The sequence below is a fragment of the Centruroides sculpturatus genome, unplaced genomic scaffold (assembly GCF_000671375.1).
Source record: "Centruroides sculpturatus isolate CEXI.00-Female unplaced genomic scaffold, Cexi_2.0 scaffold711, whole genome shotgun sequence".
In the NCBI taxonomy this organism is placed as follows: Eukaryota; Metazoa; Arthropoda; class Arachnida; order Scorpiones; family Buthidae; genus Centruroides; species Centruroides sculpturatus.
The window spans coordinates 241,274-268,985 of record NW_019384941.1 but is presented as its reverse complement, the minus strand read 5'-3'; the positions used below and the strand labels follow the sequence as shown (position 1 = coordinate 268,985).

Here is a 27,712-nt window from a genome sequence, read left to right as displayed (position 1 = left end):
GAGGACCACTTGAAACAACTGTGGACTGAGACACTGCAGGACACCATACAGCACCCATATGCCTCCATGGCCATATTATGTCATATATTCACATTAGAGGTGGCCCAACAGGGTACTAGAATTTCCTTTCATTTGTAGTTTTTCCTGCAATAAATGGTCCTTTTGCTTTCATTTTGTAATCACTTACTTATATCACCATATAGTTTTAGTATTATACTCACGCCAAGTAATAGTAGTATATATGGAGTCTTTATTCATAACAACCTCCAAAATGTGCAACACACCCTTTCTGGAACTGCCCAACATATGGATCGCCTTATATAAACGGTTAAACAGCGATTTACATCATCTGTCACATTGTTGATGTGGGCCAGCAACACGCATGTGCCATATTACATCATACATATTCGAAATTTATAGCCATTTCATATCAAGTTTATTCCAAAAGCGTTTTATTTAAATTTATATGCGTTCTTTTCCATTTCAAATGTATATGTTAACTTAAAAAGCTTTTTATTTCGCCTAAGGACAACGAAAATATATTTGTTGAAAGCGCTCGAAAAGAAAACTATTAATAACGCCGTACACAGTGAAAATTTATTTTACTACTTATATCACCATTACACTCACATACACAATTTCATTTAATTCTGACAACACCTTTTTGGTGTACCAATTTTTATGGCAACAACAGTATTTATTAAGTAAAATTTATAGAAAAAATCTTACCAGATTCTTTAGAAATTGAACAAAAATCTCTCAGCTGTGATATAAAAAATCCAACAGGATCCTCTATAACCGGTTGCGATGTGGAAACGTAAACAAATTCTTGATTGGCAGGCACAGCAAATAAGGAATTGCCACTAACATTAATATAAAAAAATTCAAATTTTATCTTACTAAATATATTTATTCTATTTAATACTTAAATTATTAATACAGTACAATTCATTTATTGTAACTACATAAAGGGCAACAACAAAATGGCCACTTGGCAATATTTTATTAAAGTGACAATAAAACCCTAGTCTGCTTATTTCAATATTCAATGTGAAATTGAATCATAAAGCATATTTTGTGATTCAATTTCACGCATAGTTGCATTGTAATAAATACGATTGTGAAATTAATAGAAATAACATAAAAGTACTGTATAAAGAAAATAATATAATTACATGTCAAGTTAAAGAATGCTTCAGTATACTAAAATATGTAAATAATATAAATTTAATTAGTGGATCGTCATTACACGCATGCTGGAATAGATTTGTACGATATAAAAGCACCAATGTAAAACGAACATTGTTATCCACCGACAAGGCCAAAGAAAGAAGGCGAAATTAAGCATTCTTTTCTCATCTCATTTTAGTCTTATCCCACTTAATGTTATCACTTAATTATTGTTACCATTATGGGCAAGTTCCAAAGTGATTACAACAAGCAGATTATACTGTACACACAAATAATTATACCTACCTAATATTAGTAATAACTCTACTTTTCCTCAAAATACGATAGATTTGATCTTCTAATGCATGTTCTAACTTCTTTATAGGAGAAATTTTCTGAAATAATTTTTATCAAATAATTATAAATACAAAAATCTAAATGATTATTTTACACTATTAAAATTAAATGAATGAAATTCGTGTAATAAAATATTTTGAATATATTCATTATACAGTAGTCTTGATTATGTGAGATAACTTAAATTGCGAAGTACCTTGGATAATCAAAATCGCGGATAACACTGGAAAGTTATTAAATAAATCAGATTTGTATGCATTAATGTGTGTGATATATTCTAATTATAGATTAGGGCTCTTTATTGATCATAACGACTTTTAAATTATAAAACTGCAACTTATAGTCTCTTTTGAATGCTACATATTGCACGCTTAAGATTCACAAAATTAATTGTACTTACTACATTCTCTCAACTTTATTGACAAAGTTCTCTTCCGCAGTTTATCTCAGTTAAATGGGTATAAGATAATCAAAACTATGTGCCAGCTTATTTTGGTTTATAAGAGCACTATATTGATGTCAACGTAAGTTAAATGTAAATAAACTGATACAGTATCTATTCAGCGACATCTTTAAAATAATAAATTTTTTGGTAGTTTGTAGAATATATTGCTGATTTTAATCTACAAGAGCATGCTCTTATATGTGCGGAAATACGGTAAGCTTAATCGTAGCTTAACAGCGATTACGTGGTTATTACACAATAGTTATGCTTATTTATCTTGAAATTTTGCTCCCAATTGCTTTTCTTATTTCAAGATTTATAATTTTGGTTATTATTATTCTTTTTATGCAACTTATTATAACAACATTTCATGCACTGATAATAATTCATTAAAAACCATTTTTATTGTTTAAGGAATTCATGGCAAAATTGTAATTAAATGAATAAAATATACTGAAATTTCTTTGGAGAATTATTTTTTCCAAAATTAAAACTTAATTCTTTTAAAAGAAACACTTTAATTCTAATTATAAAGCAGTAATTTTCTCAGTATAAAAAAAATTGAATTGATAAAATTTAAATTTAATAGTTTAATAATTTAAAAAATAATATGCATCAGGAGAAATGTTTTTTTAAAACAATTAAACAGAAATATTAGAAATTGTTTTTTTGGGTCATATCTAAAACAAATAATGTATAGGACACCTACAGTTTATGGACCAGATTAAGGTACTTAATGAAAAATCAACCAGAATAGATATTGAGGGATGGTTTTTGCATCATTTACAGCAACTCAAAAAGTTTTACTCTGTTGCAGGCAATGTTTAGTGAACACTATTTCATGACGAAGTTTTCGGACTATTCTTCTTTCTGGTAAAATGGCAAAAGCTGACAATAGCCAGATGACTGATGGCTGAAAACTGACAAATACTTTGGAATTGTTTGGTATTCTTTAGTTGGAAGAAATGCAAACTGATGTATTTTTCCAGCAAGACAAGTCATCACCATATGTGCAAGTTCTTAGACAAGTTTCCTGGTTGATGTATAGATCTCCCCATTCACTACATCTCGTGTCTGGATTTCTTTTTTTTTATAGGAATGTGTAAAAGACAGAGTCTATGCAAAGAAGTGTAAAAACATGAGATATTGGAGGCAGTGGCTTCAATTTTCCAAGATATGCTGTGAAACACTTGGCGAAATAGCAATTACAGATTGGATATCTTAAGTACGGTAAGACCTTGCTTAACATTATCAACAAGTTTCCAGAAACTGTGATGTCAAGCAAAACACCCTCTATTGTGTATCCAAGTTATCTCTCATTCTTGCTGTGAAAGCATCTCTTGTGTTACAAATGTGTGTTTTCAATGCTTTCTCACTTTATTTTAGGTGTGTTTGGTTATATATGTAACCCCTACATATTTATCACGGCATTCAATAAGTATTTGGAAGCAAGGAAGCCTTCTTAGACTTCATTGCTTCCATATACTTATTGGATGCTTCATAAATAGGCTACTGTAGTTTTGGCAATTGAGATGAAAAAGATACTTATTATGAAGCTTGAAAGTGACACACGTATGACAAATCTGGTGGCTACATTTAAAGTGCCAAAGTAAACACTGTGCAACCATTAAATACAATTAAATTTTAATTATACAATACTTACATATTTTATTTTTTGTTTTTGTGTTTTAATTTATTATTTAGGGTATTTAATTGTGTTACTTTTACTTTAAATTATGTATATTTGCTGTTTAAGTTTATCAAAATGTTATTTTTAGAGTCTGGAAATGAATTAATTCATTTTCCATTATTTCTAATGGAATAATTTTTCAGACTTTTAATGGCCTCCTCCTGGAATGAATAAAATTGAAAGTAAAAGGCACTGCTATTTGTGTTTAGGTGTGTTAAAATAATTTGTTAGTATATAAATTAATAATTTTTTTATATAAAACATATTTAATAAAAATTACTTAAATAATACATACCTTAGACTTGACATTACCAAACACATCATTCGATTTCACTTCCTTCTGACTATCAAGAGGGCACGACTGAAAGAGAAAAAGTACTCTAGGAGAGCAAGGTCTGGCTGCCTGAATCCAATCATTAGATATATTAAACCCTCGTAGTTGTTCTGTTAATATAGGTATTGCTTTCTGCCTAAAGAAAATAAAAATATCAAAAATTTAGTATTTTTTTAATTCAGAACAAATAAATTACATTATATTTGATCAATGGTCGAGGCAGTTAAGATGTTGGCCTATCTCTCCAAGGATCTCGCTATCAAATCGGGACAAACAACTCCCTAGGAATTTTTCATGGACGGTCAGTCCCAAATATGTCGGCCCTTCTCTCGTCACTGCCATTTCTATCACGGACCCAGCTGAACCCATAATGAGTATAATTAAAATGGGAAACATATAGTATTTAATTACTAAACTATGAAAAAATGGTATTTTGTCTTCCTATTCTCCACATATATAAACCTCTCAAACCCAATGTTATTTATCCAAGCCAAATGATTGCCAATAAGAAATGGCACCTAATGCCTACTTCTAGTAACAAATTACTCAAAATTTAATTATTAATAGTAGCCAAAAAATAGCCTGATGCATTATGGCAATCGTTTGGCTTGGATTACTGTTCTCCATGTGCATACAAGGATGGAGCGGAGATGGAGTCTTTACTGAGTAGAATAGCATTGGATCTTTTAATCTATGTGAAGCATCCTTTGTTTAATAAGTTACATGCAATTTCCACTGTTATCGAAACACCAAGACTGTTACTACATTTCGTACATATGGAATGTGAAAGATTTTATACCAGATTTTGTACACAATACTTTTCTCTTTTATAAAACTGCTTCAATTATACATTTTTTTCACACTTATAAGTCAAATTTTTTTGATACCCTTAAGTACTTTTTTCTCACTTATGCATTATTTACTTTGAAATGTAAATTTAAAGCAATTACTAAAAAATGTGAAAAAGAAAATAATACATTTGCTTAAGGTTGTTTGCACCAATGGCAAATCGCTGGCAAATGTAAAAAGTCGAGTGAATAATAAGTAATGATGCCGTTTCCGACAAATTTTCCCGTTTAGAAAATCACTCTGTGGGTTCTGACAGTTGATATTTTTGCAGTGTAAACGAATATCACTAAGAAAATAAAATTCACTCCTGTTTTTCATACATTTCCACTATTTGCTGTCAGTTTTAGCTAACCTATAGAATGACTCTTCATTATTTTGTATGATAGGTGTTTTGACCGAGGAGATAACTGTGACAAATCCATTGAAAAAAACAAACAAAATTCGACCATTTTTTATAAGTGTATGATTTAATTTTAGACTGAGTTTAGTTTCCCTTTTATATGTTGTCCAATTGTATTATACAGTACATAATTACATGTAATAAACATAAAAATTCAGTTGTATATTTTTAATTTGTGCTGCATCATATTCACTTTGAAAGCAATTTACTTACACTACTGTGATCAAAAAGTATCAGAAATGGTTCATTTAAACTGTGCACGTGCAAGAGGATGCTATTGTCGTTATTTCCATCGATTAGTAAACTTTCATTGACATCTAACAGCAATCTACAGTATGTCATTGTCTGTTTTTGTTTGCAAATAAACATTTGTTTTGTATATAAAGAATTTTTGCGCCATCAATTTTTCAAAATGTTCAGTATAATCAAGCAAAGAATATGCATTAAATTTTGTTTTGCAATGGAATTACTGCTACAAAAAATGTTTGAAATGCAAAAAGTCTTTGTGCAATAGTCTATCAAATGCAGACTATTGCAAAAAGTCTTTGTGCAATAGTCTGCATTTTCAATTAGCACAATATGTTTGAGGAAGGCACAGAATGTGTCGAATATGAACACACTCTGGTAGACCATCCACTTCAACTGATGTTGCTTGAATCAGAGATATGGCTGCTTAATGATCATCATTTAACAATTAAGGACATTATTGAACACATTGCAGTATCATTTGGATCTTGTCAAGCAATTTTAAAAGATCATTTCGACTTGCAGCATGTCACTTCTTAATTGTCCTGAAAACAGAATTTTTTCCAAAAACGTGTTCAAGTGGCTGAGAAAATGCTTTCTCAAATCAAATTGTTCTTAAAACATGGATATATGCTTTTGACACTGAAACAGCTAAACAATCGAGTGAATGACAGTGAAGCAATACCAAAAAGATCACTTCAAAGTCAATCAAAAATTAAGGTCACGTTAACTGTTTTCTTCAATTGCCATGATGTTTTGATCACAAAATTCCTTCCAACTGCCTAAATTGTCAATATTTGAACATTTTGCATTGTTTGTATGAAGCAATTCATAGAAAACGACCTGATTTGTGTGAGAAAACTCATAAATTTTGCAACACGATAATGCACCTGATCACAATGTGCTTGTTATTCATCAATTTTTGGCCAAAAATTCAATAAAAACAATTCCTTAAGCTCCATATTCACTTGATATGGCGCCGTGTGACTTTTTCCCATTTCCTCAACTAAAATAGTGCTTTGTGGTCACCATTTTGAGTTGAGTACCATATGAGTACTTTTGTGGTCACCATAAAACAAAATTTGTTGCAAGTCCCAAAGGAATTTTGGAAAAATGACTTTAAAGCATATTTTGAGGATTGGAAAAAACATTGGCATAAATGAATTGCAGTAGGAAAGGTGCTTTGAAGGAGACAAAATAAATTTTACTGAATAAATTCAAATCTTGCATTTTATTGAACCATTCCTGATACTATTTTAACAGCATAGTATGTTTTTCTTCCTTATATGATATTTATCTCAGTTCCCTCAAAAAACATATAAACAGGGTTCAAATGTACTGTATTTCTTCAATTCTAAGACAATTGACATTAAAATTACATTTTAAGAATTTCCACACATATACAATAACTTTTCTTTTAGTGCACCATTATAATGTCATCCTAAAGACATTTTAAACATCGAAAATGAGTTTAAATTAAATGCTTATAATCAATAAAGCTCATCCAAACTGAAGTGTTGGTTAAGTAGTATTGCCAAAAAGAATCTATTATTGATGCATAATGTACCATGTGATATACTTGCTATGGCTGCTGATTGTTATTTTAGGTTGTGTGTATAAGATGAATCTCTTTTTTTGGATAATTAAAACTGTAAATAAGGATGTCTTAGAATTAAAGATAGACAATAAGCCATTAAAAAAGGTGTTCAAAAAGTTACTATGCAGTGGAAAAGGTTTGAGTAATGTTTTATGTACAACATTGCAGTTTCTTCTACAGAAAATGCTGGAAATGAGTCCCAAAATTCAGAGAAATGAGGTCTAGAGCCTTAACAAGTCAGATTCCACAGGAGATTCTGCAATCAACAAAAAAAGTCTTCCTAAAACTGGAATATCTGTGAGTGAGAAGTAATACCATTTTTTGCAAAGAGGAAACATGGAATGTGACTTACAGGTCTCATAAGTAATGTCATATGTATAACTTTAATGTCATTACAAATTTCTCACTGCACTGCACTCACTGCACTTTTCATACACCTATATTCTTTCTTCCTTTTTTAATTATTGAAGTCAATATAATAAAATTAATTTTTTAATTCATTATCTTAGGGACTGTCCATAAATTATGTTTGCATTTTTCTTGAAATTTTCACTCTTCCCTCTTGTCCCAGTTTGTCCAAGTTTCTGTAACCCCTCCCCTCTTTGGACATCCAACAAAACTTGATCCCCATAAAACCTTTATCATTTTATGAATGATAGATACCATAAGTAGAAACAAAACTTTATACAAGAAATTCTGAAATAAATATATTAAAATGCATTTAATAATGAATTTAATGAAATAAACAAACATCCACTGATGCTCTCCCCTTGTTTTTGTCCAACTTGTTGTAATCACCTCTCCCTTCCCGTATGGACGTCATTTATAGACAATCCCTTATCTAGAAAGAAATGGACTTCGAAGTCTACCAAGTCTCCATGGAGAATCAGAGAAAGGGTAGAAATGTCATATAAAATACAGGAATCACCATTTATTAATGAATAAAATGTTTTTTAGAATGAAGCAGTCCAAGAAAACATTTCATCCATTAATAAATGTAGACTTCTATACTTTATACAGTATATCTGCAATTTCTTTGACATTACCATATGATATAAGATTTTGAAGTGGAAACATATTAAACAAACAAATTACCTTATGACATCGAGAGTCCTGAAAAGATATATATAATTAACATCAAATGTCGCCGTTGGATGGCTAATCTAAAAATACAAATTACTTTTATTACTTTTTAACAATCAAAAATAATTCTCATTTTACTTATAGAAGTAAAAAATATTAAATTAAATTTAATTTAATATATTTTCAAAAATAAATTATTATTTTTTTAAACTCTGTCTGCCTCATGGGAATTAAAAAGTTCTTTCTCTCAGTAAGTCCATTATGGGTTTGGACAAACCCACAATGGGGCATCCAAGTGATAAGGGATGGGACCTGACATATCCAGACAGACCACCCCAAAACTTCCTGGGGTGTTTTGATCCATCCAGATTCAATCCCAGGTCCTTCAGTGTGGTCGGTTGCCACCCTAATCACTTAGCCATTTGATGGTTACATCAAATAAATGTATTAGAAAAGCAAACAATTCATGAATTATTATTTTTAAACCTTTCATTATATTTAAATATTTTAAAAAAAAATTATGTTTATCTCCTTTTTTTAGATAGATGTCAAAAAGCCAATTTTCCATTCTTTTGAAATGTCTTCTCCATTAAGACACCTTTCAAATAACTTTGTTGTCATTCTAAATAATTTTTCTGATCCATTTTTTATCAATTCTTCCATTATTCCTCCAGGACCACTTGCACTATTATTCTTCAGTTTCTTACACACTTATTTAATCTGTTTTGTCTCTAGATGAATTGGTACATCCTTCTCTATGTTTATATCTTCTGTCGTGAATTGAATTCTATCTTCTGTTAATAAATTTTTATAATATTCTTTCCATTGTTTAACCAAAATAAACTAGATCAAGAATAAAAAGAATATATAATGCTATTGTTAAAAGCATTCTATTATACAGGGCGGAGGCACGGAGAATGACTGGGGAAGAGAAAAGAAAAGTGGCAACGGTTGAGATGGATGCATTGAGAAGATCATGTAAAATATAAAAAAGAAAGAATAACTAATGAGAGGATCAATAGAATTGATTGAGACAGGTTTGGAAGAAATATAGAGGAAACAACTTATTTGGTTTGGACATGTGAAACGAATGAGTGATGAGAGACTCCCAAAAATGTCAATGGAATACATTCCACAAAAGAAAAAAAAGTGAGGAAGACCCAGGCAAACTTAGTACAATGGAGTGAAAATAGCATGTAGTGAAAATGGGAATAAAGAGAATTGGTATACGGATAGAGAGAGATGGAGAGGATTCATGGAGATTGGAAGGCCACGTCAAATGCCATAAACCAAATATAGATAGATAGAAAAAAACAATTAAAACAAAAAATTTGAAATTATCATATTTTACAGCATATAAGATGCAACTGTTGTTAAACACAAATGCTCAAAATCACTCTACATCTTATATGTGAAGCTGCAATCTCCCATAAGCTAATAAATTTCCCAAATTGTCTTCAATAATCTACAGGTAACACTCTACCTAATCCAACTCTTAAATAAGAATGTTATTATTTAATTAAACATATGATTTAATTCAATGAGGAAGGTTCTGCATGGAAGGTTCTGACAGATGCCACCACTACCATGCAGAACCTCCCTCATAGAATTAAAGAGCATAAGTTGTCATTGAATTCATCAATTGAATGTATCAGTATTTGCTAACAAACCTAATATGGAAATCATTAAGAACAGTGTCACAATTAAATACTTTGTGCTGAAATGGAAGTGCATCTTATATGTTGTGAAATATGTAGTTACAATGACTGTGAAGAGTAATTTTTTAATTTCAGTACAATGGAAAACATGATTTATGTTTTATAAATTGAAATGTAATTGAGGCAGTAAAGTCTCTCCCTCTCTGGAGGTCTTTGATGTGAGTCAGAACCTCAGAAATTTTCATGATTTGTTAGTGTGATATGTTGAGCTCTATACCTCACTACCATCCAGCAGTTTCCTCCATTGTAGGCCTGGCAAAACATGTAATGGATACAAAGAGGCCTTTAGTACCCATCAAGAAGCGAGAATAATAATAATATATATGTATATATTAAAAACTTCAAAAATGTGATAAATATCATTTTACAGTGCCTAAAGGTTAATACATATGCACTGTTTTTAATTTTTATACATTTAATGTTAATGAAATATCCTTATTTATATAGATTATTAATTAAATTAATTACTGCAAATAAATCAAATTATATTTAAAATAATATTTCAGATAAAACTCACTAATATTATGTGTGAAATGCTGAACATTAAAAGAAGAGCTTTGGCAAATTTGCATTGTAAATCACACCACAACTCCAAGAAACTCTAAAAAAATAATATTAAATATTAAAAATTCTGCCATAAATAACTGAATGAAAGAATATTTTCGTGCAATGTTACCTTTTCTAAAAGATCCGATTCTAGACTTTTACACATCTGTGTTAAATAACTTGCGTCGAAGATACCCGTTAGATGCAAAAATATTACTTGGCTTTCTGGATCATAATATCCTCTGATATCGCAATGCTGAATGAAAAATAAAAGCAAGTATCAAGATTGTGTTAATTTTTCTTATTACAATATACAGCAGCATAAAAATGATTTAATAATAAAATAATTTTATGATTTCATATCATAGTCTGAATGATATGAAACTAAAAAGAGCAAGACAGAATAATGAATAAACAAGCACTTTTCCACCTGAAAATTTCAGCAAAATCTGTGAAAAAAGTAAAGAAATGCTAATTCCTAAGTGAAAGGCATAAAAGAAAGATGGGCATCTTTGGATTTCTTCTTATAATTTCCGCATTATATAAAGATTGTTAGAAATCTCAATGCAACCAAGAAGAAAAATATCATACAGATGGCAATTAAAAAAATATAATTAGAAACAAGCCATTAGAAAAATATCTAACATTTATAGTCACAAAACACTTTGCAACAAAACTACAAAAAGAAATTAATAGAATGGTTTCTAAATTATTTCCAATTTGTACATTGTTTTAAGGATCTCGTTGACAATGTCTGTGACTGTTGCACACGAAAGAAGTTTTTTGCGATTAAAACTTATCAAAACTAATAATGAACCAAGAGATTGAATGGTTTAGCAATTACATCGATCAAAAGTGAGAAAGCGAAAACTAAACATTGATGACCCAAGATTAAAATTTTCTCGACTAAAAGCTAGAAAGACTCCATTTACTACTCATTTAACTGATGTATGTTTTTAGTTAAAATAAAGCTTTTATAAAAACACCCAGCTACAATGAGCTGCATAATTTTCCTGGCAAAAATATTTATGTTTAAAAAATACTAAGACATATTAAGCTACGTTCACATTGGTATACGAACCACTATGAAGTAAATGCAAACTGCCAGTTCATCCCCTTTCATCAGGGGTAAAAAATATAGTGACTTCTGCCAAACTTTGGTTTGTTAAACAAATCAACTTTCATGTCTAAAGTTTGTTTATCCAATCATCAAATGGCAGGGAAAGTTTATATATAATCTTTGAAAAAATTCAGATTACTAAGATACAGTATTTAATATATTGTCACAATAGAAAGTTTACATCAGTTGTAAAAGTAAGACAAGAGCAAATGCTCATTAAGCCAATATCTACTATAAAATATTTATATTTCATAGTAGATATTTTATAGTAGATAATGTCTAACATGCATAATATAATCATAATTATATTATGCATGTTAGACATTAATATAATAATACTTAATATACTTACGGTATCAGTGTTTATTTTCGGCATGTCACACATATTACTCTGCAAAAAGAATAAAAAATTATTCATTAATACTTCAACTATAAATTATGTACTTTTTAAATTCGTTGAGAACAAAAGAATTTCTCAAAAATAATATATCCAGAAAGAGAAATTTTAAATGTTAATACAAAGAAAATCTATAATGTACTTAATGTTAGACGTTCTGTCTCTCACTGCTTTTAACAGTCCAATCCTGTGCATACATAATTATATATATATTATTACTTATATAAAGAATTAATATAAATTGGGGCATAGCTATGGGGAGTGGATTCCACTTATAAATTTATGTAAATATTCTGTAATGTGTATACCCTGAGCCTATAAAGCAATCATTGAAAACATAACACTTACCAATGTTCAGTTTAGAAGGTACCAACTCATTATTAACACATTGTTTTTCTACTTTATTTCATTGTAGATGTAATTACAAAATAAGTAAAAAATAAAAATAAAAAAAAAAGATTACTGTGGAAGAATCTCCTATACTTCATGCATAAACATACAAAGCTTGTCAAATGACAAAATTTTTTATCCTACCACTTCATTTGTTTTACTTATCAAATAATAAGTTAATAACAACTGTAATTGCTAGTCACCATAGTATTGAGGCATTAGATCCCAGTAATTCCATAAACCCTACAGTGATGATAGCAGGAGCATGGCCACCCATGCCAGTAAGGTCTATGGAGAGAAATAAAGGGAAGAGTGACCAACAAGCAGCATCTAATCCAGAGTGTTCAACTGCTTAATAGTATCTGTTCTTTAGGGGCAGCTGATTTAAAATCACTTGGATTTAGGTATACAAGCATACTTGCTTCTGTTCAGAAAAAAATTTGTTGTGATATATTCTCAGCTTAATACCGGCTTGGACATTGCCCAGGTCCACAAAGTCATGTTCGTGGGTTTGGCAGAGACTCACATTTGAAAAATCTGCCACCAGTGAAAAATGCAGCACTGGTCAAGGCTACTGCATCACAAACACAAACACATTCAAACCTCAGTTGCATGCAATGGAAAGAACACACTAACCCAGCCAAAATGCATCAATGCAATCCAGGGCCATGTTCAGTAACACAGAATTCTTGCTAAGTCTAGTTATGCTGCGATGTTGAACTCATTTCTCGACTCCTCCCACCACTAGAATTCTAGCTAGTTTAGTCAGCTTCTTTTATCTATGCGAACTTGTACTAGTGACATCATTGTTTTTGTCTGGTCATACAATTTGCAAGATGGCTGCTCGTGTTGGACTAAATGTATTTTATTATAAGAATCACAAAGTTATTCTCTCATTCTAAATCATTAACTCATTCTCAAATGACTTCGAAATGTAAAATTATCATACGTCAGTATAACAGATTCCGAATACATTTTAATGGAAGATAGCAGTCCATTTCATTAATTACAGTTAATAATTGCTTTATTAATTTCATCACAATCTGACACAGCTTCCATTGTGAACAATTTTTTGGTTACTTCATCCTTTTCGACCAGTTCGTTTGTGACAATTGTTGCGATCATCATTTTGCCTAATTGTCTAACTAAGAATAATCGTTCAATGATGCTCAGAACATTCTTATCTCCGACCACTAAGCCACTCAGAATTCTAACTTAGGTGTTCTGAGTTACTGAACACGGCCCAGCTACTGACCACCAAGGCTTGAAAATCATACAATGGATGAAGTACACTCAAAATACAAACAAATTCATCATCTGTACCTACTATACCATCACAAAACTAGAAACAGACATAACAGCTTAAAGACAGATACTACATGAAAATTTCTCACAAAAACATCCACACCTCACTGTTCCTAGAGTAGAGGATTATAGAACAGAAAAGAACAATTATACACAACAACCTTATCCCCCAAACAATACTCAAACGTATCAAACAAGTTGTAGAACAGATGTCTTGACACAGAAATGCTAGTCATAGAACTAGAACTAAACAAAAAAACCCTAAGCCTTCTGTATAAAGGCTTACTCATAAAGGAGGAGGACAAGGTCTTACGAGATATGGTAAATCTTCACCAAAAATACTTTGAGAGATTTTCTACAGAATACAAGAAACTTACAATTACACAAAGCTAAAACTCTTGCAAGCAAAAACAATATACTATTAAACACCTACAAAACACTAAGCTGGATCTAGTAACACAGTATTTATGGTCTCACAAACTTGAGGCTGTGCAAGGCCATACAGAAAAGCTCACACAGCTTACCTCTCTCGTTTTTGAAGGTGTCTATTCACTTCCTTCCCCTTTGAGTATTTTAACTGGCCAAAAATCATTTTGTACTAATTTTGGAACACTCTACAGCTCTGTAATTTAAACTATGTCTCTGTCTTTCATAGAAGCCAAGACAGGATTTGGTCCTAGAAAAGAGAAGTCAGGACACGGTGACTATGCTATCAAATAGCCCATTAGTGATTATCTACACCAAGGTTTCCCAATGGGGTCAGTTTTATAACAATTTTTTGTAAGTTTATAAATTATTATAACAATATTAAACTTCATATTGTTATAATAATTTGCAACTAGTTATTGTAAATTACAGTAGGAATGTTTAAAGAGTTACAGAGCAATATAAAATGTAAAAGTTCCATCAAAAATAGAGAGCCCTTAATAAATACATATAGTGTTGAACCTTGATATAACAGACTAATCAAAAATTGATGGATTGATGGTGTTGATTGTCTGCTGTAAGATGTCCAGCTATAAAACAAACTTTATATGAAATATAAGAGATGTAGCTATACTAAGATACATACAAGAGAAACAAACATCCCACTTCCAAGCAGAAATGTAAGAAATAACTGCTGAAATAATGCTTAGTGACATTCTGAATATTAGCAGTCACAGTCCAACACAGTTTCCAAAATCTACAATATTGGAATCTGTAAAACCAGGGACTTTTTTTTTAAACTCTTTTCACTCTGTGAACATCAAGAAGTCCATTATGTGTTTGGCCAGACCACCAAAGGGACACTCTTGTGGTGAGAGATAAGGCCTGATGTATTTGGATGAACCACATCCCTGAAAATTTCCTGAGGTTTTGGCCTTTTTGTGCTCTCTGAGAAGTAAAGGGCCTAAAACCATAAAAAATAATTCCTGGGGCTTTTTTATGACCCATCTGGATTCGATCCAGAGTTCCCCAGTAATGGATGCCATCTTAACTCTCAGCTATCCAGCCAAACTAAGGGCTAACATTATGCATGTTATGAATATACATAATTATACATGTGTATTATTATTGTAAAATTCAAAATACCTTAAAAATGCTTCTTCCTATAACTTCATCTATAAGTCCAGTTTTGCAGCAGTTAGCATGAAGGGAACTTCTTCCGACTACAGACACAACACAAACTTTATTCTTGGCAGTTACTTTCAGTATTTCACTGGATAAAAAAATTTCGTTAAATAATCTATAATATCATTTTTTAAAAATTACAAATAATAAATAATGGATGTACAAATGATTATATTTTACATAAACAATATTTGCAAAGTAAATAATTAACAGTTATTATGATAAAGAGAAATGAAAACGTAAAATTTATAGAAAGTGGTCTATGACAGGGGTCTCCAAAATGGTCGATATTGAACCTCAAGAGTTGACGAGGCATTTTTGGGGAGTTGATTAGAAACAGCTCATTAAAAATTACTAGCTCAATGGGTATTTGTATGAATGTTATATGAGTTCAGAATGTTGTAAATTTGCACACTGTAATTAGATCTTTTCTATGAAAATAACATGTAGATTAATAGCCAACTGACTCACCAGACTTATTATTACATAATGTTGGCAGAGTATATCCTACATGGCATATATATATCAGTGCCTAATGCTATGCCCAAAGTCAAGGCATAACGACAAAAGAAACATTTTGTTTATGTTCTGTTTGCGTATCTGTTTACTATTATCATTATCAATTTTATTAGTGAAAAAAGAAAAGAGGATTGATAAAATCTTGAAGAGTCCTTGAAGATGTCGTCAGTCAAGACCTCTGCTCTGTAACAATGAAGTTTGGAACACTGAAGGGACACAGCAACGAAAGAAAAATACAACAGTGGATAAAATATTTTTAAAATTTAGTTTGTCCTATAAAAGACTTAAATAAATTTATAACTGTTTGGAAAATGTATTATATAATCAATAACTTTCTGTTTATATTTTAATTAGTTTATTTGATTTTTGCTTCTGTTTATCAAAGGTCTGTCATTTTTTACTATTTAGGAAAAGACCCAGCATTGCTTTTTTGACACCACAAATATATTTTAAAGATAAATAAATTTAATAAAAATTCTAAATAATTTATTGAATTAATTAGAAAAAATATTGTTCTTATATATTTATAGAGATGATTGTTAATGTGTTACACCTCAAGAATGACATTGTACATATGCCATGATATTATGAAAGTATATTTTAAAAATGAGAAGAAATCAATCTGTATAAAGATTTATTACATTCACGATAAACTAATAGTGAGGTTAGACAGTTATTATAGTACAGCATCTTCCAAAAAGAATGCTACCATTTTAAATTATTGTAATTATTTTCCAAGAACATTGGAAATCTATCAAAGTCTGACATTTGGCCATTACAATTTCTCAATGCGTGCACCTGACTGATACTGAAATTCTTCCTACACTCATTACATATCCATTGTCCCTCCTCCTACAGCATCCACAATTCTACAGTTCCTGCAGATTATTGACGTTGCACAATGATGAGCGATTCTGACTTCGTGAGCTGCAGAATGCAAAATGTCTTCTCCGAATAGTCGACACTTTCATTTACGACGTTATCTAGAGGTGGTAGATGACACGATGTTTGAATGCAGGTGCAAGACAAAACTTGGACAATTACCATCAATTGGTGTATGGGAGATTTTTTTAAGAGTAACTGTCCCCTATTCAGGCATTACAGATGTGGAGAAAACCTGAAAATCTCCACGTGGCCAGCCCATCCGAGCAAAGCGCAAACCCACAACCAAACTCCCAGTGTTTGGGGAACGGAACCGCTTGACCACTGGTGGGCTCACGGAGTATTTGCTATTATAGTATATCGCTCCACACCTCAGTGCCTAGTCTGGGGCTCGCCCCCACCTGGGCACTTAGATGCAAGCGATAGCACGTCTACATACAAAGCACGTAGATTAAGCAGTAGATTGATAAGTGTTAAAAACTGACCTGCGCGCCGTATGGGTTGCAATTTTACCATAAAAGCTAATAATTTTAGGTTAGATTTTATTAAGCTTCAAAACATTAATTTTTAAATTAAATTTAAACATCTGGACAAATATTTAACCTTTACACTCTAAAAAACACAATATGATATTATTTTATTTAAATAATCTTACTTTAATTCATCGTCAAAGACAGAAGGTAAATTAAATCTGATACATTTCGGATCGATGGGGGGAGCCATTTTGAAATATTCTATCTGTACAGTGTTGCCATATTCCTAAGAATCCGAACTAAATATAATTTAAATAAATAAATTATTATCTTAAATTTTAAATATAAATAAATAAAGTGTATGTAGTAATTTATCTTATATAAATATTTTTAGATGGAATGTATATGTATACGTTTTTTAGTATAGTGGTCCCGTAAATTTTGTTTTTGACTCTCCGTGGTCGAAGTGGGTCTATTTTTTTCATATCCTTTATAGATTCTGCCAAGCCCATAATGGGGCTGCCAATGGATAAGGGACGGAATTCGTGAAAAGTTTCTGGGACTTTTCGAACGCCCGAATTCGATTCCGGTCTCCCAGAGCGGAAGGTTGACGCCTTAACTATCTCGGCCGTCCGGCCGTTCTGGTCTATTGGATGAATGGATGGTTGGCTCGGTCAGTTCTTTACGAAATTGTGCCGGAAAACTTGGACTATAGGAAATTTTGCTCTCGATGGAATTCAAAAATGCTTATCGAGGAACACAAAATGAAGAGATTAAACAGCACTTTGACATTTTGACCAGACACCCTGAGAAAAGTGATGAACTATTGAGCCACATCTTCATGGGGAACGATGTACTGGTGTCTCGAGTGATCCCTGAATTCAAGCAGCAGTCGCTGGAGTGGCGACACACGTCATATCCGACGAAAGTGAAATTCAAGCAGACAATCTCAAGATTACGGAAACCGTGTTCTGGGACAGATGCGTTGTTTTGCTAGTGGACTTCATGCCGCAAGGGACAACAATAAACGTTACTGCATATTAACAGACCTCGATGAGACCGTCTCAAAAGTGACAAAAGAATTCTCTTCTATTTAATTAATCGATGAGAGTTCTAATTACTACAGCCCCTTCGTCCGCCAACCTTTTAATCTTGTTTCATCTATGGTTAACATTATTACCTTGCTCAGACAGAAGAATGATCCGTCTTTCTTCCCGAACAGGAGTGAGGTTGCGGCCGAAGTTTTCNCTCGACGTTCGACGTTCACGTTTCAGAGATGAAAACTTCGGCCGCAACCTCGCTAATGTCATGAGAGGAGCGAAGGACCTGACCTAGCCTAACCGAAATCTCAATCCTCATAATGTCTATTTAGGATGAAAGGTCGGTCGAATGTCGCGTCCGGTGAGGAAACCTGTCACGTGTGGGTGGTCACAATCGGGAGTCAGTCAAATCCGTAGTCACATTCGGGTAAGAGACGATGTCGAAGGTGTCGAGTCCGATAAAAAGTGTTTAATCCGATAAGAATGTCGCATCCGGGCGCAGAAGGACGAGTCGGGAAAAATCAAAGAGGATCACGTATTTCGTTTTTTTTCTCAAACTGTTAAGGATTAAAATTAAACCGTTAGTATTTTTAAATACGAAAAATTAACAATGAAAAATAAATATGACGTGTGCTAATTGCTTAGAACATAACAACGTTCACTTCAGCGTGATTTTCGGTGGAATAAAATGAATAATAATTAAGTTCATTTCAATTAATTATTAATAAGAATATTTAAATTTATGATTAAACTTAATTATTCAAAATATAAGAATTTATACTGAAACTAACTAGATTCGCATGAGTGGAATGGCATGACCCTCAAAAGCACTCCTATAAATGTGGAAGAAGCGAACACTTAGATTATTCTGACAATTTTACAGTGTTTTAGACGACGTTTGTATTTAAAGATTTTAATTAATTTAAAATCCATTTTTTATATATATTTTTTCCAGTTTTAGCTGATGAACGTCCAGAGAATTCTGATAAAGAATGTTCTGATGATGACATCGATAACTAGTGTCCTACATGTTTACGTTGGATTTAGGTTTGTTTGAGTTATGGCAACGCAACACTTGGGCGATCTGCCTAGGGGATTTGCCTTCCGGGAGATTTTTTAAAGGATAACTGGCCCCTATTCAGGCGTTACAGACGTGGAGAAAACCCGAAAATCTCCACTTGGCCTGCCCGTCCTGACCAGGCGCGAACCCACGATCGAACCTACCAGTGGTCGGGGAACGGAACTGCTTGGCCACTGGTGGGCCGACAATTTAATGCCTTAAAGTAAAATTAATATTAAAAACGACGGTAAGAAATTTTTCAAGAAGTTTCTTAATTTTCTGTGAAATATAATTATTTGTGTATTCGACAGATATCGACGTTTGGTTAGATGAGGCTGACAATAACAAGGTGAAAGGATTGAAGAAAATGCTAAACGTAGAAACAAGAACTGAAAACAGCAGTAAATACTTAGAGACTTATGTTGCTCCATTAACACAGTTTGATAATTGAAATTACATCATTACAACTCTTATTCGGTCATACATAGATTCAGCCACTTTTATAGTGAAACCTACAATATTGCAAACCTATATTTATCAATATAAAAGTGGCTGAAGAGATGGTGTATTCATGACCGAAACTCTTTCCATAAATAAAATTGACATTACATTGTGAAAACACTACTTTCTCCCTCCAATTGTTTCAAGTATCTCCATTAAAAAGTTTGAGATAAGTAATTCCTTGATAAGTAGTGGTCCCGTAAATTTTGTTTTTGACTCTCCGTGGTCGAAGTGGGTCTATTTTTTTCATATCCTTTATAGATTCTGCCAAGCCCATAATGGGGNAAGAAATTTTTCAAGAAGTTTCTTAATTTTCTGTGAAATATAATTATTTGTGTATTCGACAGATATCGACATTTGGTTAGATGAGGCTGACAATAACAAGGTGAAAGGATTGAAGAAAATGCTAAACGTAGAAACAAGAACTGAAAACAGCAGTAAATACTTAGAGACTTATGTTGCTCCATTAACACAGTTTGATAATTGAAATTACATCATTACAACTCTTATTCGGTCATACATAGATTCAGCCACTTTTATAGTGAAACCTACAATATTGCAAACCTATATTTATCAATATAAAAGTGGCTGAAGAGATGGTGTATTCATGACCGAAACTCTTTCCATAAATAAAATTGACATTACATTGTGAAAACACTACTTTCTCCCTCCAATTGTTTCAAGTATCTCCATTAAAAAGTTTGAGATAAGTAATTCCTTGATAAGTACAATTAAATATAAAATTATTTATTTTTATAAATAAATAATATGATTTAGAAAATGGACAATTTGTTAATTTCCACTTATTGATATTCTTTACAAACAATCTTCAATCACTCTTTTGTATGAAATAAAATAAATTTCTTAAATATCATGCGATATATTATTACATCAAAATATCATTTGTTTTTTGAAACCGTGTCCTGTTTTATAATTCTGGCGTAGTAAAACACTAGTATTGTGTTTTATTCCAAAGACACATGGCAAGTTTTCCATCAAATTCCTTTAATCGACTCAACTAATAAAGGAATTTGATGGAAAACTTGCCACGTGTCTTTGGAATAAAACCCAATACTAGTGTTTACTACGCCATAATCAAAATATCACTTTCGATTTATTATTGGGAATAGGACAACAATTGGGCGAGCTGCCAAGGTGGACAACTTCCTGGTAGACTTTCTATGAGAAATCCGGAAAACTACACGTGGCCAATTCCACGTGGAATACATTACTTCGTCATGGAAACAGATGGGCGCCAGCGCATATAAAATCTGTTTATCCGTATATCCTCTTATCACAAGTTAATTTATTCAACCAGACGTAAAGGGAAAAGTATTTATGCTTGTTTTATTGATTTTACAAAAGCCTTTGACAGCATTAACCAAGAGACTCTTTACAAGATTTTCAAAGTACTAATTAAAGATACGAGCAGAAATACTGAGACAGCTGTTAAAGTATGTGGATAGAGAAGAACATGGCTTAGAATAGAAAAAGAGACTAGTCAAGAGGAGCCAATATCACCGGTTCTATTTATCACATATCTTGAAAGGAGAATGGGCATACTAAAGGAAGAAGCAGATGGAATTTCAATCCATGGTAAGAGGATAAACTCAGATTTGCAGATCATTTGGTTATTTTGGAAGATAACAGGGAAAAACTGCTTGAATCCATTAACAAACTGAAGAATGAAGGTCCACAAATGAATTTCTCAAAAACAAAAATAATGGTTTTTCCAAAGAAAACACGATCAAAAAGATGTCTTTGAGATCGATGGAAAACAGTTGGAAATAGTGAAGGAGTACATCTATTTAGGAAATAAGCTCGTATCAAACTTGGACTGCTGCAGAGAAATTAAGATTAAAATTGCCCAAGCAATGACAATAATCAAGGGAATAGAACAAATATGAAAGAGTAGAGAGATGTCTGAGAACCAAACTCAATGTTCTTGATACCTGCATTCTCGATGACGTGTTGTATGAATGCGAGAAGTGGATCATAAAGAAATCCATCACAAAAAATAATCTTGGCCTTCGAAAGGAACTACTGCGAATAAACTGGTCAGAGAGGGTCAAAAACGAGGAAATGTATCAAAAAGTCTAACACAAAGAAACCTTTCTACAGATAGTAATCAGAAAGAAGTTATAATTATTTGGGCACATATGAAGAATGAACCCAGAAAGAGGATTAAACACGTGAAGGAAACTCAGAAAAGTTTAGAGCTAACCCACGACCAATTCCCACTGTTCAGTGGTTTTCCTTTGTCCATCCCAAATAAAAGGAACTTTAACAAAATAAATTTCGTTTAGAATAAATTCCATTGAATCCTGGCTTAAATTGCAGATAATCCTTCATAATTCAGAATTATAAAAGACGTTTTGAAAAATTAAAATTAAATTATTTACATTCTTAATTTTAAAAAATGGCGTTCACTTGAACACCAAACAAAATGAATAATGGTCGAATTATTAAATATTTTAATTAAAAAATTTATTTACAGGATTAAAATAAATTATTTTAAGAATATTTAAATTTAAGATAAAAATAATTATCCAGAAAATAGTCATTTACATTCAAATTAATCGATATTTAATTAAGATGGCAAAATTTACATAAGTTCAGTGGCACAACCCTTAAGAGTACTTCTTTAAGTGTGGAAGAAGTGGATTAATTTAACAATTTTAGTGTTTTAGATGGTGATTTGATTTTAAATTTACGTGCAAGTCAATATATTTCGTTAATTTTTACATTTTTAATTACATTTCAATCGAAGTTTCTAAGGATCTATCATTACATCAACTAAATCATGGAAGAGGAATCAACTAGTGGGTGTGAAGTGTGTTGTAAGTATATTTGTATTCTTGTAATTATAATTGTTTTTATGTTGATTAAGTAAACTTTATCTTCAGCCGGAGATTATTATTCAGGGAGTTCTGATTCTGATGAGTATGTGGACTGTGAGAGGCAATGTCCAGTATGTTCAGAATGGCACACTTACTTTCCAGGTAAAGCTTGTCCCGGTTGTACAGAGTTTTTCGAACAATGCGTGAGAAACTTTGAAGAACCAATTTGTTATACGAGTGAAAACTATTGCGATAACAAGAATCAAAAACGTTATTGCAACTGTTGTCGATTGAACAGATGTTACAAAGTGGGAATGAGAGTAATAGATGTTTATGGTACGTAGTACTTTAATGGAAGATAATTTCTTTCACTTAATAATGACATACACGTTTCTAACGACAGAATACCTTGATGACTATATAAATGCTCTTCGAGTAAGGTTAAACGAAGGATGCCAGGTAAAAACATTCTTATTTTCAATTCGGGGTAGCGGGAAACTGTTAAGTTCGTGTTCTGTTAGGTTTTTTTTTCTGTATTCTACAAAGTTGTTTTTCAAGATATTTTTTTGTTTACAATGCTGTTTTTAGGGGAGGAAACTTGACAATGGAGTAAGGTGGATGAAAGCACAAGAAGAGTTTTATGACCTTAGAGATAGTTTTCATAATTGGATTTGTTGTTTCAGCGACTTTCAAACCCTGCGAAGATGCGATCAAGTAAGAATGTTATGAAATTTTCTTTCCCTGTATCTTCATTAATCTTGTGAAAACCCCCACCTATAGAACTTTAATCTGTTTACATATTAAATCCTCCATTACTGGGGGGGTTAAAATCTTATTTACCCCTTCCACCTTCCAAAATTCCCTTTTAGAATGGGTTTTTTTAAGTTTTCTGCTTAATAATGATGGTGGGTTTTATTTGATGAGGAAACCTTCCTTTTTTTCCTAATGATTTATTTTTACTTTTGTAGATTAGTTTAAAAGAAAAATACAAATACAGAGGAGTTATAATGGAAATAGTCCAACAATCACTAGAAGCGCACATGGTGCTGAGATTTGAGAATTTCTTCTGGAATCCTCTCAAATATCAGAGTTCCCTCATCATCGATTTAATTAGCGGTATTTTAAAACTAACGCTGAAACTGCGCCTTTGTTACTATGATGGAGCAGACATTAATAAAATGAAACTAAAGTTAATATTGAGGGACGACGGTAAGTAATTATTGAAAAATATATTTAAAAAAAAACATTTTCTACGAAATCTAATTCTTGTACACACGACAGACTTCAACGTTGAGTTAGGTAAGCTGGAAAATGATAACTTAACAGAGTTAAAGAATATGTTAAATGATATAGAAGAAAAATTTACAGAAGCATCAAAGCATTGTCTGGAATTCTGTTGTAAGTTATGTTTTTGCTTGTTTTTTACTTAAAAAATTTTTCAATTCCTGTTCGATAAATTGGGAAATTTGTCTAAAATGTAGTTAATTTTTAAAAATACACTTTTTTTATTTATAGGACGAGTACGACTTTTAGAATTATATATATATAAAACGTAATATACGTCTGTAAAATGTAAATGGAACCATTCAACTTTTAAGAAATAATTGTAATGTTTTCAAATTTATATATGTATATGAAATGCTATTGTTTATTTTAACTTGTGATAGTACACGTGGTAGAAATGAAATGAGACGAGAAATTAAATGAGCTTCGTTCAACCTTTTTAACTGCTTATTCAATGAACTCCATTGTACATGTTTACTTGAATAAATTTTAAAAATTCACGTGTACATTGTGTAGACATTTTTAATGTAAAATAAATTTCCTACTTGTTTACTTTGAAACAAATCCTTGACATAAATTAATTAATCTACATCAAATCGGAGGTGAAGTCTTTGATGGAAAACTTCCATCAAACACAGAAAAAGAATGCTGTAGCATGATATGAACTATGAAAGTCTAATAAAAAAAAAAACTAAACTTCTCATTGTCTTGTTAAATTTTAATATCCGTGATATTTTATATAAAATTTTGAAAAGCCCTGTGCTCCTACGAATGTCTTCCTAGTAGGTAATCCTGTGTTACACAATAATCCAGTGGTTCTTAACTAGTGGTGCAAAGATTCCCAAGGGGTTTGTAGGAAGTCCGTTTTCAAAGGGTCATTTGACTACACCACGCGAAACAAAATAGGTTAAGAACCCCCCTATATTATAGCTGGACGGACAGTTTAATCTAAACAAAGACACTAAGAACAAGTCTTTAGTACTCGGCAAAAGGGCACTTTGCTTTATAACTTTCAGGATCCTGGAAAATCATTTGAAATGTAATTTAAGTAAATTGCATAAGATTTGAAAAAAAAAAATTATACGAAATCCTTGCACTCAAATTTTGAGGAGGCATAAAATCTCGACACGTGCGAGCCTCACTGGGCACGGGATGACCTAAGTATCTGTTATCTGGAATTGAGTGATGAATCGGCAAAATGTGATGGCGAATCAAGTACGAGCGTGATGAAAGAGGATGCTATTGAAAGGAAAGTCACACCCGGGAACATTAAACGCGGAATTTCTCAAAAGGAAAAAACATGGCACGATATCATAAAACTTTACGCTTTAATTTAGAATAATTAATTCCAAATTTCCGTTTTTATCGTTAATTATATTCGGAAAAGAAATAAGTAAATAACCATTTTGTAAATCACGTATACTGCAGGAAATTTTAACCACAAGTTTCCAAATTGCCAATGAGTAGTTTTATTTCCGTTTAAAACACTTAAATGACACTTGCAAAAGCAAAAATAATTTATTTTAGCAGGTAAAAGATGTACTACAGTATCGATTTAAAAGTATTTATATAAATATAAGTAGTAAAATAATAAAAACTATTGAATTCTCATTGATTATCAAGCAAGAAACTAAACTGCACATCGAATTTTTTGCAGATATTTGCATTTAAATTCTCAATTTTCTTTCTTCCAAAAGATTCAAGTGTGAGAATCATTCACGAAGTAGAAAGAAAAATGATTTTAGCTCCCACTTTCAAGGCATTTTATACATTCCACGTTGAATAATTTCTTCACTTCTGACATTTTTACTTCTAACGAATCTAACATTATTGATAACGACGACAATTCATCATCTTCGGCATCACTTAAATCCACGTTGATATCTGTCGTGTATATAAAAAAATTATTTAGAAATTCTTCAGGTTTTAAAATGTTTCGGCAATTGCTTACCGTCTTTTAGAATTAGTTTCAGTTTCATCCTATTCAAATTTTCTACGGAACTGTACTTCTGCTGTAGTTTTAACGTCAATGTTAAGATACCTCTCATTAGCTGTGTGATGTCATTTCTTTCGTATTTCGTAGGATCCCAGAAGAAAGTGTGGAAATTCAGTACCATATGAACGTGTAGCGATCGATCGACTATTTCCATTATAGTTCCTCTGAGTTTGTATTTTTCTTTTAAAGTCTCCTGTAAAAATCAATAAAAATTCTTATAAAATCCTGTAAACAGTAATACTGATCCCTGTATTAGTCTATTACTACTGATCCCTGTATTAAAATCTATTAGAAAAATATTTAATATATGCAAAATCTCATATTTTGATGATCTAAAATTTTGGTTTCTTCAGTAAAGAGGGGAGGGGAATTCTTGATTAAAAAAGAACGCGATTTCCTTCTTACATTACAAATTAATTTTTACAAAATAGAAGCCAAGAATATTCTTACTTGAACGTCTTCACTTAATGTTTGAAATTCGTACATTTGAGAAATCCATTCGTTGAAAGTACTTTCAAAACGAAGAAACTCGTGATTTGCCTTCAACCATTTTCTATCATCATCCGATTTTTTATTCTGGAAAAAGAATTTTTTGGCTTATAAATATACAAATTTAAAAAAAAAATATGCAGAAATTCAACAACAATACGGGCACTTTTCTATTCGTAAAAACATTTGTTTAAATGAGACGTTAACAAATCCTTCGAACGACTAAAAAAGGATGCTTCGGATGAAGACCTTTTATCTATTTGATCTGGGAGAAATTAGTGTGTTTTATATGAACTAAGTATCAAATAAAGTAAAGTACAGTATCTACTATTGCTACTGTTCTTTCATTTCTAACGATAACTAAGATTTACCTTAAATTCTTCGCTCAATCTTAATTGTATATCTTTATAATAATCTTCCAGATCTTCTGCAAATAGAAAAATGACACAGTTAAAACATGAGAAATAAAATATTCGATTAATGTATATACAAACCATAAGCATCCATGGCAGTCATTCCAATTTTGTAACAGTTCATCAATCGACAGTAACTACAAGAAAGGATACATATACTGTCGCAGTCTCCTTCGCTCTCACAAATCGGATCGTCGAAATGTTTTAAGGAGTGAAGGAAGAAGATTTCACAAATACGGCAAGTTTTCTTGTTGGATTTAATCACTTTCATGCATACCGAACACCTATCAACTCCATTAGAAACTGGAAAACTATCGTAATTGTTAAACAATAACTTTTCAAGTCACGTAAATTTTAGCATACTTACAATCTCCAGGTGCTTGAACGAAATCATTTGGCTGCTCTTCCATACTTTATAAACTTACGTTCAATATTTTAAATTGAACACTTGATACTTGAGTTTCAATCTGGATTTATAGCAGCTTAGATTTCAGATGCTCCCTTTCGAATACCTTTAAGGATCTTGCCATTCCCACTTTATGTAAATTTGCCATCTTCGATATTTATTATTTGTCCTTATTAATCTTTTTAATAATAATCTTTTACAAATTAAGTTAATTTATATATATTTCTATGTATTAAAAATATAAATAATTTATTTGTAATTTTTTAAAACGTATCTTTCACGTCACTTAACATTCAAATCGGAGGCATCTTCGTAACACGTGGGCAATCTCTTCTCGTCAAATCGCTCACGCTTCGTGGATATACCTCCAGAAGGGACTTTCTATGAGAAGTTGGCCCCTATTTACGTGTTACAAACGTGAAGGGAATCCGGAAATATCCCAACACACGGATGAGAAAAAATTAAATAATCTCCGCATGGTACCAAAAAGAGTAATCATTCCTGGAGTTGTGGATGCAGCGTGGACACCAGCTTAATTTAGATTACGGGAT

The 27,712-nt window shown here is 31.7% G+C and overlaps 3 protein-coding genes across 4 annotated transcripts in view; 1 reads left to right on the top strand and 2 right to left on the bottom strand.

Moving 5' to 3' along the window:
- The window catches only part of LOC111632128 (protein SMG8-like), a 40,258-nt gene extending 22,827 nt beyond the window's left edge, over window positions 1–17,431 (bottom strand). The window contains exons 1-9 of the mRNA XM_023376497.1: window positions 17,315–17,431; window positions 15,220–15,346; window positions 11,908–11,946; window positions 10,566–10,691; window positions 10,407–10,490; window positions 8,184–8,251; window positions 3,958–4,132; window positions 1,477–1,565; window positions 730–863 (exon numbers count right to left, since the gene is read on the bottom strand). Of these exons, the coding sequence (XP_023232265.1) occupies window positions 730–863; window positions 1,477–1,565; window positions 3,958–4,132; window positions 8,184–8,251; window positions 10,407–10,490; window positions 10,566–10,691; window positions 11,908–11,946; window positions 15,220–15,346; window positions 17,315–17,382 (910 nt within the window). The 5' untranslated portion in view covers window positions 17,383–17,431. The remainder of the gene's footprint in view (window positions 1–729; window positions 864–1,476; window positions 1,566–3,957; window positions 4,133–8,183; window positions 8,252–10,406; window positions 10,491–10,565; window positions 10,692–11,907; window positions 11,947–15,219; window positions 15,347–17,314) is intronic.
- Window positions 17,432–22,373: 4,942 nt separating this feature from the next.
- LOC111632140 lies at window positions 22,374–24,448 on the top strand. The gene is made up of 7 exons (XM_023376514.1): window positions 22,374–22,573; window positions 22,640–22,909; window positions 22,977–23,032; window positions 23,162–23,287; window positions 23,542–23,782; window positions 23,855–23,971; window positions 24,089–24,448. Coding segments are annotated over exons 1-7 (849 nt in total). The 5' UTR covers window positions 22,374–22,536; the 3' UTR covers window positions 24,091–24,448.
- Window positions 24,449–25,336: 888 nt separating this feature from the next.
- On the bottom strand, window positions 25,337–27,236 carry LOC111632141. 2 transcript variants are annotated; one of them, XM_023376515.1, is made up of 6 exons: window positions 27,123–27,180; window positions 26,837–27,058; window positions 26,714–26,769; window positions 26,304–26,429; window positions 25,809–26,046; window positions 25,337–25,741 (listed from the first exon to the last, which is right to left on the bottom strand). In XM_023376515.1, exons 1-6 carry the CDS (start codon window positions 27,163–27,165, stop codon window positions 25,599–25,601), a joined length of 828 nt encoding a protein of 275 aa, XP_023232283.1. In that variant the 5' UTR covers window positions 27,166–27,180; the 3' UTR covers window positions 25,337–25,598. The 2 variants fall into 2 exon arrangements, with proteins under 2 accessions (XP_023232283.1, XP_023232284.1); XM_023376516.1 differs by having other exon boundaries at window positions 25,360–25,741; window positions 26,837–27,066; window positions 27,123–27,236.
- Window positions 27,237–27,712: the final 476 nt, after the last annotated feature.

Excerpts from the sequence above, each read along its gene's own strand:
- LOC111632140 (XM_023376514.1), top strand. The coding sequence starts at position 22,537 with ATGGAAGAGGAATCAACTAGTGGGTGTGAAGTGTGTT. Across the intron at positions 23,288-23,541 it reads CCCTGCGAAGATGCGATCAA|ATTAGTTTAAAAGAAAAATA; the intron begins GTAAGAATGTTA and ends TTACTTTTGTAG. Across the intron at positions 23,783-23,854 it reads GTTAATATTGAGGGACGACG|ACTTCAACGTTGAGTTAGGT; the intron begins GTAAGTAATTAT and ends TACACACGACAG.
- LOC111632141 (XM_023376515.1), bottom strand. The coding sequence starts at position 27,165 with ATGGAAGAGCAGCCAAATGATTTCGTTCAAGCACCTGGAGATT. Across the intron at positions 26,770-26,836 it reads GACTGCCATGGATGCTTATG|AAGATCTGGAAGATTATTAT; the intron begins GTTTGTATATAC and ends TTCTATTTGCAG. Across the intron at positions 25,742-25,808 it reads GAAACTAATTCTAAAAGACG|ATATCAACGTGGATTTAAGT; the intron begins GTAAGCAATTGC and ends TATACACGACAG.